The sequence below is a fragment of the Carassius carassius genome, chromosome 3 (genome assembly GCF_963082965.1).
Source record: "Carassius carassius chromosome 3, fCarCar2.1, whole genome shotgun sequence".
NCBI classification, from domain to species: domain Eukaryota; kingdom Metazoa; phylum Chordata; class Actinopteri; order Cypriniformes; family Cyprinidae; genus Carassius; species Carassius carassius.
Window position 1 is genome coordinate 16,686,065 of NC_081757.1, and position 17,181 is coordinate 16,703,245.

Genomic DNA, 17,181 nt, shown 5'->3' on the forward strand with positions numbered 1-17,181 from the left:
GGGAGGGGATAACCTAAATCTTAAAACGATATTTACTTATGGATTAGAGAGTTTAATTTTGTATCTTAAGAGAACTGAGCTGATTAAGAGAATTTAGAAAAACAGTAGGTTAATTGGTTGTTTATTTATTTTATTTATTTTTTATGTTTTTATTTTATTTTTTTCACGTTTTGAAAGGGTAAACTCTGGTTCACACTCCAATACAGTAGGTGGCGATAATGTACCTAACTTTGGTGCTACCCGCCATAAAACCGAAGAAGAAGAATTATTCCTTGTCTGGAATTGTTTGTCAACACTTGTTACATGTGCTTTCTGGTTTCCCTGGATATTATTAAAGTCCGTAAGTTTGAATTTAACTGCGTCTCCTTGTTTCTCACTTTGTGATCCTCACAATAACAAACTGTGATAGACAGCAATGCAATAAATATTCAATACAAATTTTCAGACCTGAAAAACAACCAATGAGACGGATAGCTCAGGAATACAAAGAAGAATCTGATATGTGGACCATAAAATTGAAGAAAAAACACATTAGACAGGAAATTTGGTTCTGCCTGTCAACTGACACCCTACTAAGTGAAAACACTCAAGTCAAGTGAAAACCAATTTATTGAAGGAGTCGTGGCTAAAAAAAAAAAACGTTTAGTTTGTGCAAATATAAAGCAAAGGGAAAAAAAGGTTACACTGATCTTATGTTAACATTTTTGACATGGTGACAAATGCTATTAAACATTCTAAAATGAACCAACCAACAAAAAACTATCTATTTAAAATTTGCTGAATTTTGAATAATGTGATAATTTGAGACTGCCATATCCAAGCTAGATATATATATATATATATATATATATATATATATATATATATATTACAATTAACTTAAAACTGTAATTAATTTAAATTAAATGTTAACATTTTTAACAACCAATGATCTAGTGACAGGATGGACTAAGCAGTAGACACAGTCAGTAACTTTCAAAGTGTTTCCCTGTCCTTCTGTATCTATTGCAAGCAAAGACAAAGGTTCTATAGGGAGCAAAAACACGAAAGGCTATGACATAACTATTGATTAAAATGACAACCCCCCCCCACCCCATCACACACACAGAAAGACTCATGAACGTACTTGGCTTTCTAATGAGTTAGAAAAGGTTGTTAAGGGGCTTTAATACTCACACCAGGAGTTGTTTATCTCCCTTTGCAGACACAGCTGAATGTCTTTGATTATCTGAATGCAGGTCAGTGGTGCACACCTCTGTGGTTTAAGGCTGGAGTGGAGATAAATGAAGCTGCCAGGGGCACAAAACTAATTTTCATGTAAACTGTTGATTACACATTCCTTGAAATTAATATGCACCTTCAGAAAAAATGTACAAAGCTGTCATTGGGGCAGTATTCTTTCAAACTTATGCAAATCATTTGGGTGCAATTTTAGGTACAAATGTAAACCTTTTCAAAGGGTACCAAACCAGTTACAGATATTTGATCTTTTTTTCTGACCGAGTGCATATTGTGTAGGTAAACATTTCTACCTTTAACTGGCAGTTGTGTCTGTCTTTGTGTTAGCCCAAATGCCTCAAACAGATTTAAATGCACATTTCATGTTTTAAATCCAAATATTTAAATACAAAAATCTCATGTCATAATTGCTATATTCAGACCCCTGTATAAAAGTTGATCAAATCATTAAATCAATCCGAAATTTCCATATAATTAATCAATGTCTGAATAAAGAACATTAGTTACGCACTTTTGCACCTCTATTTGAATCTTTCACAGCAGCTCATTCATGCTATAATAAAACCACTTTAATGTAAGGTCTAAATCATTTAGGCTTCTGAGCCCATTCAAATCATCAAACATCTTCCTTTTGAAATGAAGAATGGAAGTCAAAGCTGTGACACCAGGCATATTTTTTGTTATAGCTCTCCAAGTACTGTATCTGGGATAGTCCATGTAGTAGGCTAATTGCACAAAGAATTAGTTCACCCAAAAATGAAAATTCTGTCATTTATTAGCTACTCACCCTCATGTTGTTCCAAACCTGTAAGACATTCGTTCATCTTTCGAACACAAATATTATTATAAGATATTTTTAAAGATTTTTTTTAACTGTGTTCCTGTAGCTCAAGTGGTAGAGCATTACGTTAGCAAGCAAGCGCAAGGTTGGGTGTTCGATTCCCCGGCAACACATGATATGTAAAAATTGATAGCCTGAATGCACTGCAAGTCGCTTTGGATAAAAGCGTCTGATAAATTTAATTTAATTCTGAGAGCTCTCTGATCCCCCATATAGACAGCAAGGATCCTAACCCGAACAAGCTCCAGAAACGTAGCAAAAAGATCACTAAAATAATCAGTGGTTCAACCGTAATTTTATGAACACTTTTACAAGTAAAGGTGCTTCACGATAGAACGATTTTTTTCCCAAAAGGTTCTTTGTGGCGAAAGGTTCTTCAGATTATAAAAATAAGAATGAGATGGTTCTTTAAAGAACCTTTGACTGAATGGTTCTTTGTGGCACAAAAATGGCATGGCTGTGAAGAAACTTTTAATCACCTTTATTTTTAAGAGTGAAGCCACGAGAATACTTTTGGTGCGCAAAGAAAAAAAACAAAAAAAAACAAAAAAAAACAACTTTATTTAACAATTTGTCTCCACATCACTTCATAGCGCCATTTTGGAGAGTATCACATACGTAAACAACAGATGCAATGTACCCACGTACATATGTTGTTTATGTAGCTATGTACCGCATTTTCCGGACTATAAGTCGCACTTTTTTTCATAGTTTGGCTGGTCCTGCGACTTATAGTCAGGTGCGACTTATTTATCAAAATTAATTTGACATGAACCGAGAGAAATGAACCAAGAGAAAACATTACCGTCTCCAGCCGCGAGAGGACGCTCTATGCTGCTCAGTGCTCCTGTAGCCTACACCGAAAACAAAGAGCGTCCTCTCGCGGCTGTAGACGGTAATGTTTTCTCTTGGTTCTTGGTTCTAAATAAATGCGACTTATAGTCCGCTGCGGCTTATATATGTTTTTTTCCTCATCATGACGTATTTTTGGACTGATGTGACTTATACTGAGGTGCGACTTATAGTCCGAAAAATACGGTAATGCTCTTGCTACATTTCTGGAGCTTGATCGTGTTAGGATCGTTGCTGTCTGTGGAGGGTCAGAAAGCTCTCAGATTGTATGAAAAATATTGTAATTTGTGTTCCAAAGATGAACAAATGTCTTACAGGTTAGAAACGTCATGAGAGTGATTGATGACAGAATTTTCATTTTTGGGTGAACTATCCCTTTTAGGCTATACTTACTTGAAATATTCTTATATTTCATTTATATTTACTTATTTGCCAGATCAGCTATTAGTCTATAAATATCATATCTACTATATGAATCAAATGATTTTCTGATATAAATAATATAACATTTTTGATTGATAATAATAAAAGTTTGGGTGCACTAAGCAGGATTGTATTGTTGTGCCCCCCTTCCTCAAATATGATGATGGAAAAAAACACCTACTATAGGGGTGAAAATAGAACTTTAATCAAATAAAAAAGTAAATGAATAAATTGTATTATTTACAAATTACAATTGTAGCTCTCGACATTTACCTATGGCTATAACTTTATTATGATTCTAATTTATTTTATAGTCTCAAGCATTCAGAAATCATGCAAAAGGAAATTAAGCAGTTTTACTATGATAAAACCATGGTTTATTTTTGTAAGGGTTGTGATAGCCACGTTTTTTGTTGAAAAAATTATAAAGGCTGTGTCATCTATAGTAAAAAGGTGGCCAGAAATTAAAGATTAAGTTAATATTTGTATTAAATGTTTGGTCAGTAGCCTAAACCAGGATTTGATTGTCCTGTAAGTGTAACAGCAGCAATTGGCATTTGGCTCCCTTTGCAGGCATTTGTTATAACATGTACATAAATTGTTTATTTTGTATTTGCCTACATTATTTATTTTAACAATGTTATTAACCAATCATTATTGACTCATTTGTTTTTTATATAATGCATTTTAAGTCATTTTAAAGGCTATTGATGGCTTAGGTCTGTTTTTATAGCAACAACAACAAAAAAATATTACAGTATATTAATACTTCTTTGTAAATTATTATTTGAAGTAACAAAACCATGGTTAATTTGCAGTTACCATGGCTACAAGAACGATGATTTGTGGTGCTATTGTTAAAATCATGGGTAATTTTCGTAAGTGAACCTGAAAAAAAAAAAAAAAAAAAAAAAAAACCTTTCACAGGAATGTGCCTGATAGTGATAAACGGGCCTTTTTTACCTAAATGTTTTATAATTTATTTTAATATATATAAAAAATGTATAAGGTGTGCATTGTAGCTGACACTTAATGAACACATTACAATTGTTTTATGACTGAAAGTCTTTCTTCTCAAATGCTATTGAGCTTCAAATTTGAGTTTGAGCCCATGTGAAAAAGTAGCATAATTTACATATGATTTACATATTTGACATACATATTTAAATTTGAGACTCTCGAACTTCCAACATCAAGCCAACTTTTTCCCTTTTTTTTATTTTTTTTAATTTTGTTTTACGTTTTCTTTTCTCTGTGCCGGATTGCTGATGTCCTTTACCCGGGCATAGATGTCCATCCATCAATTAAGAACATTCAGCTGCAAACATGAGGTGCGAGTGGTCGCGAGCCTGGATGGGAGAATGGCGCATGTTTTTTTTCTTTTTTTGTCTTTTTTTTTTTTTGAGCAACTGGGATGGTGCAGGGGGGCAGGGTTTCATATTTTTTTGAAGCACCCATGGGCGCTGCCATTGGCTAGCGGACCCCCACCTGCTGTTAGCATTCCATTGACTCCCATTCAATTTGGCGTCACTTTGACAGCGAATAACTTTACATCTGAGGCGTTTAAAGACTCCATTTGTACATTAATTATTTCTAAAGAAAAACGAAAATGTATAAAAGTCTCCATTACCTTGTATCTTACGTTATGGTCCCGTAGAAGCAGTTTTTGTAAAAAAATAGGCTAACAATTGCGTCATAACCAGCGACTGTCTGTCGCACAGTAGAGAAATTACCGAATGGACAGGAGGAAAAGCTCGCAGGCAATCTTTTACTGTCTATGAGGCTATCGGGGGAACGTGGAGGCATAAAGTCAAGGGAGATAATTAATCAGAATACTTACCAAAATTTGCTCCTGTTCATGCTCGCCTTCTCTGGAAGATTCGGTGGGTGATTAAGATTTCTCTTGGCACAGCGATTAGAAGACTTACAGGTTGCTCACGTGACATCTACGTCATCAAGCTCAGTTTGAGTCTGCACAGTACGCCCGACCCCCAGGAAGTGCGTGCTTCTAATTGACTTTTTCTCCATTGAATCCAATGGGGTCGCTGTGTCCATTTCTTTTACTGTCTATGGGATGGTGCCCCCTCTGGGAGTTGGTGCCCTATGCAGACTGCGTACTCTGCGTATAGGGAGCGGCAGTACTGTTCTCAAATATGCCTTCGTATTAAACGAGACATCCGATATTCACCTTCGCGTGTGCTGTGAAGTTTCCTCGTATGTACAGTGCAGTCAGTGAAGCTTGGATGCAGCTCTTCTCTCATCTCCAAGCTCTGTAGTTCACAGATCGGCTGGGGACAGATCACGTGCTTTAGAGTTGTGTATGCAGAGTGACAACCGCTGGCTCATAGCCTGTGGTGACTGGCATCCCGAGACGCATACAAAAACGTATAGAGAACATCAAACAGATGCAAAGCAAGAAGTCTGACAAGCTGCCAACAGCCTTGCCTGGAAGACTGTTGATTAAGCGCAAGAACCCGCAGCTACACCAGTCTGTCGGCTATACACTTGGGAAATTTGAACAACCGGATCTGACATCCAAGGGATGGAAGAGTAACAAAGCGTTAGGGGATTACTTCTCCATAAATAGCATCCAAAGTGCTCCACCATCTGTCCTCAAGCAGAAGAACAAGGTGATGGCAGTACTTCCGTCCCCCAAAAGACATTTAATTGCTTTAATATTTGTCCATAACTGATCAAAACAGTGAGAATATAATTTACCCCACCACAGTCCAGATGCAAACCATTCTCAAGATACTAAAAGGATGCAGCATTCTCTGTGCTGCGGAGACAGGAAGTGGAAAAACACTCGCTTACCTTCTTCCTATCATCCACAGGCTGAAAGATGAGCCCTTGACAGACTCATTCACGAACATTCGTGCTGTGGTCATCGTCACATCATGGGAACTAGCAGAACAAGTGACATCTGTAGCTCGACCGATCATCAAACCATTTGGACTCGTGGTAAAAGTTGCAAGAGGTGGGAGAGGAGTGAGAAACATCAAAGATTCTAGAACTTCACCAGGCCCTGAAGAAGGCCTAAAATGAAGCACAAAGGCGTTTTGGTGTTCTGTAACTCGGCCTCCGCTGTCAACTGGCTGGGCTACTCACTGGAGGAAATGGGTGTTCATCATATGAGGCTCCAGGGAGAGATGCCTGCAGCTATGAGAGAAGGAACTTTTAGGAACTTTCAAAAAGGGAACGTTGATGTTTTAATATGCACTGACATAGCTCCAAAAGGTTTGGACACACAGAGAGTTGGTCAATTATGACTTCTATGAGACCCACACAGATTACATCCACCGGGCAGGACACGTGGGGCGAGCAGATGGCTCTGAGGGAGGGGAGGTGCTGAGTTTCGCCACACACCCGTGGGATGTGGACCTTGTGCAGAGAGACAGCAACCAGAAGGAGAACATCTTTACTAGGGATGGAATCAGAAATTCAGAAACCCAGCCATGATACAGACTTTAAAGAGATGCAGGAAAATGGTATGGGTGGTGTTAGCGCAGTGGATAAGACGCATGCCTGTGGTGTGGGAGACCCGGGTTCGAATCCACTGTGAACCGCCAGTGTGTCCCTGAGCAAGACACTTAACCCCTAGTTGCTCCAGAGGCGTGCGACCTCTGACATATATAGCAATTGTAAGTCGCTTTGGATAAAAGCGTCAGCTAAATGAATAAATGTAAATGTAAATGTAAATTAATAAATGAAGATGTGGTGATGGGCTAGGTCACTTACATCATCACTAGAGTGCCAGTCTAATGCTATTCTGAATTTACTTGGTGTGTTGGGTCCAGAAATAAGTTATTGTATATTGTGTGTCGACAATGTATATGAGGAGGGACAGTACCAACATCAAAGGTGCAATGTGTTAGTGTTGAGAGATAATAGAGAGTCATTGTTTGTTTTAAATTATTTCTTTATTGTGGGAGTTTACATTTTATAGCACATGTTTGATCTTACCGTTTTGATCCAATGTTTTGGTGGTGGGTTCGGGTAGAGCGCATATCCGGAATGTACCATTTTACAAAATGGAGGGAAACATGAGTGCTATGAGGTGTTAATGTTTAATGTAAGTTTTTTTTTTTGTGGTGTTATGTTATGCATGTTTGTATCGTGGTTACTATATGTCAGAAGTGAGTTCATGAACTGTAGTTATGTTATTTATGTATTAATGTTAGCTGTGGAGGTCTGTGATGAGTGTTACAGGCAAAGGGTTCTACCCCGAGATAATGGTTTGTTTAAATAGTCTGTTTTCCCGCCCAAACTCTATTGGGACAATGGATGGAGCAGGCTGAAGGGGGGGGTGGTTGCATCCTGTGAAAGGATGCAAACGTTTGAACATGTTTGAGGTGAGACATGCTGTCAAGTTTGGTGGATGTACCACTAGGCATTGTTTAGTGCCATTTTTGCTGCTCACAGCATTTTTGCTTTTTTTTGTAGCCCCAGTGTATGTATGATTCCATAAGTGTTTTTTTGTTGTTGTTTTTTTTGTTTTTTTTGTGTGTTCTTTTTGCACTTTGAGGACTGCTCCTTGTACAATGCAGCTTCAGAAATAAATCACAACTGCCATTTTGAAAATCACTCCCTTGTACTGAGCCTTCCTAACTTCTCCCAGGCCTCTCGGCAATTCTCTACATGACAGAAGATCTATACATTAGCCGTATAAAACAATGAAACATTTCTTGTTTATTTGTTGTATTTGTTTGCTCTAAAGCTTATGTTCAATTTTTTTTACTAAACATCTTAAAGGGATAATTTACCCAAACCTCTCTGGCATACTCTTGTGAGATGGTACTACTTTTGAATAAGTAGGCCTAATTACATTATTGAAAATTTTCTATATAGTATGAATGTAATTTGAACTTACATTTTTCATGCTGCTATTGTCACATGATCTACAGTGTCAAATGCATGGCTTTACTACCATTCACACAGGTAGTGTTCACCTTTCGCCCGTTTTATGAATTCCATGAATTTGGACATAATACATATTTCACATAGTTTGTGATTTCTGATGCAGTTTTCCAAACCTGTATGATTTTCTTCTGCTGAACACAAGATATTCTTAATTATTATTATCATAATTTTTTGCCTATATAATGAAAACCAGTCAGATTCAGTGTTGTTTCAGACGCCGCTGACTTTCATTGTTTGCACAAGAACAGTTTGTGATCTGCAGTAGAAAGAAAGTCATACAGGTTTGGAATTAAATATTGCTTCACTAAACATTTAAGAACATTTCAGCTTGAAGCTTCTGTTTGCATTTCTGTGTTAGACATCTTAAACACAAATGCAGATGGCTGAATGTTGTTTTGTAATTTGAAAATGTTTGCCGTGAACCTCCCCCCGTTATGTGTGGGGTTATAGGCCATACCATTATTTCAGGTATTTGACACTGAACAATTAATCTTACAGCAAACAGCCTAATTTAAGGAAGGCACAAGTGTTGCTAAGACCAAAACACATTTAAATGGAAAAGCTGCAGTTTCCCATTATGCTGGGTGATGTGATGTTATTTCAGTGCTGGCAATAGCTTTTGCTTAATGGGAATGAATGTCATGGAGAGGTCTTAAAGTGACTTTGCAGCAGCGTTATTGAGAAGAGGGTCTTCCATAACATTGATTAGAGAAGACATAAACAGTGAGTTGTCAGCTTGTTCAGTTGTTAAATGAAAAACCAACCTGGTCAAACAGAACTACTCCCTCATTAAGTACACTTGTTTATTTTCTTTAAGTCCATTTTGTGAGTTCTAGGCTTTATCTAATGCCTGAAGGACAGACAAACCACTACACCTCCCATGAAATGTATTTGGGCAGTGGCTCTTAAAGGGGTGGTTCGGGATTTTTGACATCGGACCTCATTTTTAGGTCAGCCTGGTTGTTATTCATCAGTGGAGACATTTAAAAAAAAAAAAAAATTATCCAGTCCTTATATTTGGATAGTTGGCCGATGCTAGGCTAGCACGAGTCAATGGGTATATGTTAGCCAGCCATTAAAAACCGTTATACCCACTCCACAGTGCACCAAACGCAAATCAATTATAACACTAGACTATCGATGCAAATGTCCGTTGAGAGAATAATGTTAGAAATCAAACTTACCTTTCATCTCAATGATCCTAAAGGAACTAGTTTCTCAGCCGCTGCGGAATTTTACTTTGCTCCGGCTCTACTTTGCTCTGCTTATGTGATGTTAGTGATAATCAGTGTGCCAGCGGCAGGTAAATACACTTGCGTCATGTGTGGACCGGCTCACTCGGTTGCCTAGGTAATCAATATCACTCCGCTGCTGCTGTCGACAAGGCTTATGATTACAGGGAACAAATTATAACTAATGCAATGTGATGAAAGGTAAGTTTGATTTCTAACATTATTCTATCAACGGACATTTGCATCGATAGTCTAGTGTTATAATTGATTTGCGTTTGGTGCACTGTGGAGCGGGTAAAACGGTTTTTAATGGCTGGCTAACATATACCCATTGACTCCCGCTAGCCTAGCATCGGCTATCTATCCAAATATAAAGACTGGATAATTTTGTAAAAAAAATGTCTCCACTAATGAATAACAACCAGGCTGACTTAAAAATTAGGTCCGATGTCAAAAATCCCGAACCACCCCTTTAATGTTATTGACTTTGTCAGCACATTTTTGGCTTTGAAATACAACAAATACTTTTGGGTTAGAGTGTGCACTTTACATTTGTTTACAGGTATATTTGGTTCACCAGAAATGCAGACAGAGATAATTTTGTTGGATGAAGTGTTTAAAAAAAAAACATGCTTTGGGCACTGTTCTGTTTTTTTTTCACAACTTAGATATTTGGTGTAAAAGGTATAAAGTATTTACAGTTGTTAGTGATCCAAAATATGTTTCAGAGACAAGAAAAAAATATTATTATTATTATTTTTTTTTTTACCACTAAATGCAGTCATAAATGATAATCAATTTGACATGGTTTGAAAATAATCTGACTGAATTTTAACGACTGGACAAAGGTTATGGCATTACAAATAAAATCAATGGTCAGTGAGTGATATGTGATGCAATCATTGATTGATTTAGCAGCTTCTAATTGTGATTTGAACGAAAAAAACTAAGGGGAAATGGCATGCCTGTTCAAGTTGAAACTGTCTGAATAGGTTAACTTTGTTATTAATGATTTGTCTGAGCATGATTTAGCATCACCAGTTTCTGTTTCAGCTTTCATTCACCTGCAAGTTCTCAAGTCTAAAACTGTAAGATAAATCTCTTATCATGGTGCACTGCCAGACCTATAGTGCTGACACTATGTGAAATATAGCATTATTTACAGATATATTCAAATATACACAGTAAAAAACACAGTGTCAATTTGAAGTCTCGGCAAATTCTACTGAAATAGGATTAAAACAAACAAACAAACAAACACATATTTCAGTAATTTAAACTTACATTAGGACTGTAAATATTGTAAAATAATTGTGTGTTGTTTAATATGATTATGAAATACATTTGTATAATTTTAATGAGTAACTTGAGTAATAAGGCATATTAAAATGTACATAGTGTACTACATTAGAATAAATTAACATGTTAAAAATTTATATAACTATTAATTTATTATTTATAATGCGAAAAGAAAATACAGATAGATTCAGACATACCTTTCTCCATTAAAACTTAATTTTATTATGTCTGGAAATATTTAGGACCCAAAATAGCATGCCATATGAATTGATAAAGACTGGAATCAAGGTAAAGTACCTGTATGCTCTGCAAGTAGGCCCTGAAGGAAATTGAAAGACTGATGGATTTACAGTTTAACGTAATGTAGCTTCAAAAAGAAAACAAAGTCAAACTCCTAACTGAGGTGGGGAATTCATGACAACAGAATGTCAGGTGGCCTGTTTAACCCCTCATCTGAAGAACGCTCCTTTTCACAGTCTAAAGTCTGTGTCATTACACTCTTCAACAAAGTGTTATGTGTTACAAAAACTAAATTATTAGCGTGTTAATGTTCATCAATTCCACTACTACAGTTTCAAAGCATGGAAACAGCGTAATGCCACACTCAATGCTTTCAAAATCAAATATAAATGTACCATGAGAAAATTTCACACTCTTCTGTAGGCTACATCTCTGCTCACAAACTTAACACCGTAAACCTGACAAAAACACTCACACAATGTGTTCACCACCAATCATATTTTAAAGTAAAATTACCAACAATAAAAAAAATCTAATTTTATAAAGAGAAAAGCAATCCAACTTACTGTCTCGGTCGCATGAAGATAAAATTTCGTCGCCACTTTGCGAGGCAGTAGTCAATGAATGGCGGAGTCCAGACATTTCGGTGTGTTTTTTATCCCACACTTTCAGTGTTAAAGTGAAATTACACCATGTTACAACACTGAACATGAGTACCGTTTAACACTGTAGATTGTTAATTCAACTATTTGGGAATTAATAACTTTCAACGCTGCAAATATTACACTGATTTTACTGTGTACACATCATATACTCAAAAAAAGAAGAATAAGTTACCAGTGTGCACATTGAATCAGTCATTCCAATAAGAAAATAGTGTCATTATTAGGGTTTACTAACAGCACTGTGTTGTTATCATTTGTGGTGGTATTATACCACATTGTAAGAGCTGCATTGTACTAGAGATGTATTTTACAATCACAAGGATTAAAGACATGAATGAATTGCATCTTATGCAAGCATATTCACCTGACAAGAATCTGATTGGGAAAATAAGCCATCCAGCATGTTTCTTGTCACTTCAAAGGCAAGTTCCTAAGCTTTGAGACTCTTGACTTATTCCTGATTAAAACGAAGAAGAAGAAGAAAAAAGAATCTGTGTTTATAAGAGCTCCTGTCCTGGGGCCTCATTTATCAACAGTGCATAGAAAAGTGTCTATATTTTGTCCTAATATTTACACACATTCTTACATATAAGTACAAGTTGGTAGATCACAGGCACACATCTGTGTGTATGCTCTGTTGATAAATGAGGGCCCTGGTGTCTCACAGAGAGGTGTGAGTAAAAGACTGGTAAGAGATGGACACACACACACACACACACACACACACACACACAAACACACACAGTTTCCACTGGTCTTTTGTTTAGGACAATCTCCAGTATGTCAAACAGTTGTCAAACCATAAGCACTGGGATAAAGATAGTGACATCCTCTTTAAACAATAACCCACTCTAACTCTGCTCTTAAAGAAGCAGACAATTAAACATATTTTATTATTCAATGAATTAGATATTTTTATTATTTGAATTCTTAAAGGGGGTAACCATCAATAATATTTTTTTTCATAATAGATATATCACCATAAGACTGGACATACAGCATATAAGTAAGTATTAAAGTTTATGGCATGTTTAAACAGAAACTACATAAACACTATGCAAAAAGGTGTTTAAACATCACAGTTCCTTCACAAACATGCTTTTTTTAGAGTGATTCTCTCAAACATATCAAGTATAATTGTAGTAGTTATATATTTACATTTATTTCTACATAAATTTTAATTATTTTCAATAACAATAATACATTTAACAGTGAACATAAAAATGTAAAAACATTTCATTGACAAACACTATTTACACTTAAGTAGTTATTGGCAAATGCCTTTAATAAACATGGATTCAGATATTATATATGGTTTTACTTCTCAAGGTATCTACATTTTTACTGTCCTTGTCAGTCATACCTTGAAATGTAATCCATGACAGCATGCATGGAGCAGAGACAACAATAGAAATGTTTTGAACAGTGCTGATACCTCTAAAATGTTTTGAGTCACATGTTAGTGGTGGAATGTGTCATTGAGAAGTTCTCCATGCGAATGCGCACCACTTTTTCCACGGGCGGAGGAGAGTAAAAGAAACGGCACGTGAAGACCTGCTTGCAGGCTTTTCTGAAGTTTTCAGAGAGGAAGGCATAAAGAATGGGGTTGACACAGGAGTTTCCATAGGCTAGGCAGTGAGAGATGATGCGAAACGCAAAAGAAGCATCATTCAGTGGGAACTGGCCGAACTCTACCCACATAGCGATAATGTGGTGCGGCATCCAGCAGATGAGGAATGCAGTGACAACCAGCAAGACCGTCTGAGCTGTCTAGAAAACACAGGAAGAGAAAGAAAAAGAGGTTGGTTAATCATACTTCAGAGACCTGATTTTTGAACTTCTTTTTCTCATGTTTGTGTTTGAAGGTGTTAGCACTTGCGAGGATTATTCTGTAAAAGGCACTGGATGACAAACTTGATTGAGACTCATCAGAGCGCATGATTCAGAACAGTAAATAAATCTGTGCCGTTACAGAAACTGGGATGGGAATAAAAGGTTGGACAGGTCATTATAGAAGGCTACAGCACAAGAATGGAGATTGTTCAGGTGACAGATGGTTTTGGTCTCGTTTTCAATAAATTGTTGTCCATAATGGTGCTGAAAAAGTAGAGACCAAAGTGGGAAGAGTATGACATATTTTTTCCTCATTTCTGGAGCCAAACATGTTTTTTTGATTCAAAGTAGATGAGACAAAGTGAACCTTTCTGTGGGCTTGATAATGCATAGCTCATCTCGTCACAGATGAGAGAGAGACTGCTATGATTAGTCACAGGATGAGAGTCTTGCAGAGTGCAAGAAATTCTCTGGTAGATTGGCACCGTTCTCCCTTGGCCCCAGAGATGTGCTTTGGTCCTTAATATCCTTTGGAGCTTGAAAGTTTGATAGAATGATTTAATATTACAAAGGTTTAACACTTCTAGGTTTAGTTTCTTGGCTCTACTGTGTGAAAGCTGTGACCATTGTTTGATTGTTATTGTGGAATGTTATATACAAAGCAACAGAGGCCAGATGAACTACTGGTAATCATGTAGAGGGACTGGCATATTTAATCTAAAAAATGCTGGGTTATTTTTTAACCCAAATGCTATGGAGCTTATATGACAAAACTAACTGAATTTGTATTGTCTAAATTAAAATTATTGACAAGAGTCATTTAACAAAACCTAATATTATTTATTGTTTTTATGGAAGAGTTTTATAGACATGTATTTTCAAACAGTTTTTTTTTGTTCTTTAAGCTTATACAGCAAATATCCAGTTTTCTGGAGTGAACCAAGATCTACCTGTTTCTTAGAGTGATTCTTAAAGTGTTAGTTCACCGGAAAATGAAAATTATGTCATTAATGACTCACCCTCATGTCGTTCTAAACCCGTAAGACCTCCGTTCATCTTCGGAACACAGTTTAAGATATTTACGATTTAGTCCGAGAGCTCTCAGTCCCTCCATTGAAACTGTGTGTACGTTATACTGTCCATGTCCAGAAAGGTAAGAAAAACATCTTCAAAGTAGTCCATGTGACATCAGAGAAGAGTCAATGTTTTGTTCATTATCTGGCTCAGCTCGGTGTTCATCTTCAGTTCTCTCTTCACAGCAGTTCAGTCAGTGTACTGTTTGAGTAAATGAATTACTCCGGGATATTGGTTTGTTTGAACTCAGAGGGAGTGTCAGCCACATTAAAAAAGTTAACAGCTTAAGTCATTTATGGATTAATGCTTATTGGAGACGCAAACCGTTTTAAACGATTCAGTTCGATTTGGTGAACTGGGTCAAGAAGATCCGGTTACATCGAATGATTCGTTCACGAACCGTATATGACAAACTGCTTTGTTTCGAACTCTCTCTCACAACAGACCCGGAAGACAAGACAATGCTGAATAAAGTTGTAGTTTTTTCTATTTTTGGACCAAAATGTATTTTCGATGCTTCAAAAAATTCTAACTGACCCTCTGATGTCACATGGACTACTTTGAGGATGTTTTTATTACCTTTCTGGACATGGGCAGTATACCGTACACACAGTTTCAATGGAGGGACTGAGAGCTCTCGGACTAAATCTAAAATATCTTAAACTGTGTTCCGAAGATGAACGGAGGTCTTACGGGTTTGGAACGACATGAGGGTGAGTTATTAATAACATAATTTTTATTTTTCAGTGAACTAACCCTTTAAACATTTATGGTTTATATGTTTATATGTTAAGTTAGCATTCTCAGCATGTCATTTGTCTAACATTTGTCTAAGCGGTCTCTGGTGTTTGTTTTAAAGAATATTTGGTCTGAAAGTGATTAGCATGCCACCGTGTCTACACAGGACGTAAGAGAAAGCAAAAATAGTCAGTAGATCCCATTGATTAGAATCAGTGATATTTCCTACACTGGATGCGGAACACTATACGGATGTGATAGCTTGAAGCGACAATTTAAGCGCTAGTCCCAAAGCTTGGACTATGTCAGGAATAACGGAATCCATTTGCTTTTGGGAATTTTGCATTCAGTGTAGACAGTATTGTGTAGACTGTCTTTAGTCGCGATGCATCTCACTGCTGGCATCTTGTCTAGACATGGTGTAAGTGTCATACATAAGTCTGTTTTTAATGCAATTTTTCTTCTTTCATATCGTGATCGGAATCCATGCTGATGTTTGTAAACTGTGTTTTGAGCTGAAGGCATCTTGAACAAACATTACAGTATAATCATTAATTTCCACTTAATATAATACTCCGTGACGGCATCCAAAATAGATAATTTTTTTAATATGAATAATAAAATCGCTTTATAGCCTCTTTTTAAGTTTGGGATCAATCCCTTGCATTTTTTCCTGTGGAAAGGACTTAAAATAAACATGTGAGTCGACTATGAAAAAATCTTTAGTCAGGGGCAGGCTTGGCACAAGGAACCAGTCCATTTTTGAATGACAGCTAATCATGTCACGTAGGCCTACTGCATTGCACGAGTTATCCATGTCACATGTCAAATGTTTTTATTTTATTTAATCTTTTTTATGTATGGGGGTGCTAGCTTTAATTCTTGCTGTAGTATTGTTGTTGCTGCCACAATGTTGTGGAGATGCTGTGTGTTTCATTGTGGAAGCGAAACTACTTTGTTTGACCTCCCATAAGGGGATGATATCCGCTTCCTTCCTCACTCAAGTCTGCCGGTAGTCAAGGACAGTCTGGTGCTTCTGACTCACAGCCTATAAATACGTTTTTTTATATTTAAAGATTTTGTGACTGATGATTCACAATCGTGAGTTCTGAACAGTGTAGAGTAGCGCTTGTTGTTGGTTTCTCTCCAATCACAAAAGCAGACATGGTTTTATGTTTATGCGGCACAAAATGCAACACCTAAAAAGACAGTATAAGTCATTATAATCAGTAATTATGTCGCCACTGGATGCAAAACAAATAATCATTTGTAATGGGTTTTATTGTTTTTGTCTCATCCTGCTGGGAGATGGCATCACAGTCTGGTAAGGGGCGTAACATTTCCGTCACATGCTTGAGGTATTCGTCTAATCGCAACACACTGGATAGCTGGCCAATCAGCATATACCTCCCTTTTTACAAAAATGTATGCGTTTCAGAAAGGCAGGGCATAGAGGAGAAAAAATAATGTACATTATGTGGAAAATAATGTTTTTTTTTATTTTTTATTTTTATTTTTTACTTTAAACCACGTAAACACATTGCATTACACCAAATGGATGACATAATGTTATTTTTAGCAAAGTCATAAGACCCCTTTAAGGCAATAAGTAGGACCTGTGTAAATATCGGGTCAGCTTTCCAGGGCTAGAGAGAACTCAAGGAGCAATCGGACGCTGAGGTTGCTTTGTTTCTTCTCGATAGGTGAGTAACACCGTGTCTGCGTAGCAACAGCTAAAGTCTGTCTAGTACACTGGACGTGACAAAGTGACTGTTGAAAATTATCTGAAATTTGTGTCAATACGTCATAAATATAACACAGAAGC

At 36.7% G+C, this 17,181-nt stretch overlaps 1 protein-coding gene and 1 pseudogene across 1 annotated transcript in view; one reads left to right on the plus strand and one right to left on the minus strand.

Annotated features, from left to right (window-relative positions):
* Positions 1-5,091: 5,091 nt before the first annotated feature.
* LOC132112926 (probable ATP-dependent RNA helicase DDX28) lies at positions 5,092-7,815 on the plus strand (annotated as a pseudogene).
* A 4,804-nt stretch (positions 7,816-12,619) lies between these two features.
* galr1b (galanin receptor 1b) overlaps positions 12,620-17,181 on the minus strand; it is a 49,123-nt gene continuing 44,561 nt past the window's right edge. Inside the window, exon 3 of the mRNA XM_059531654.1 lies at positions 12,620-13,481. Within this exon, the coding sequence (XP_059387637.1) occupies positions 13,164-13,481 (318 nt within the window). The 3' untranslated portion in view covers positions 12,620-13,163. The remainder of the gene's footprint in view (positions 13,482-17,181) is intronic.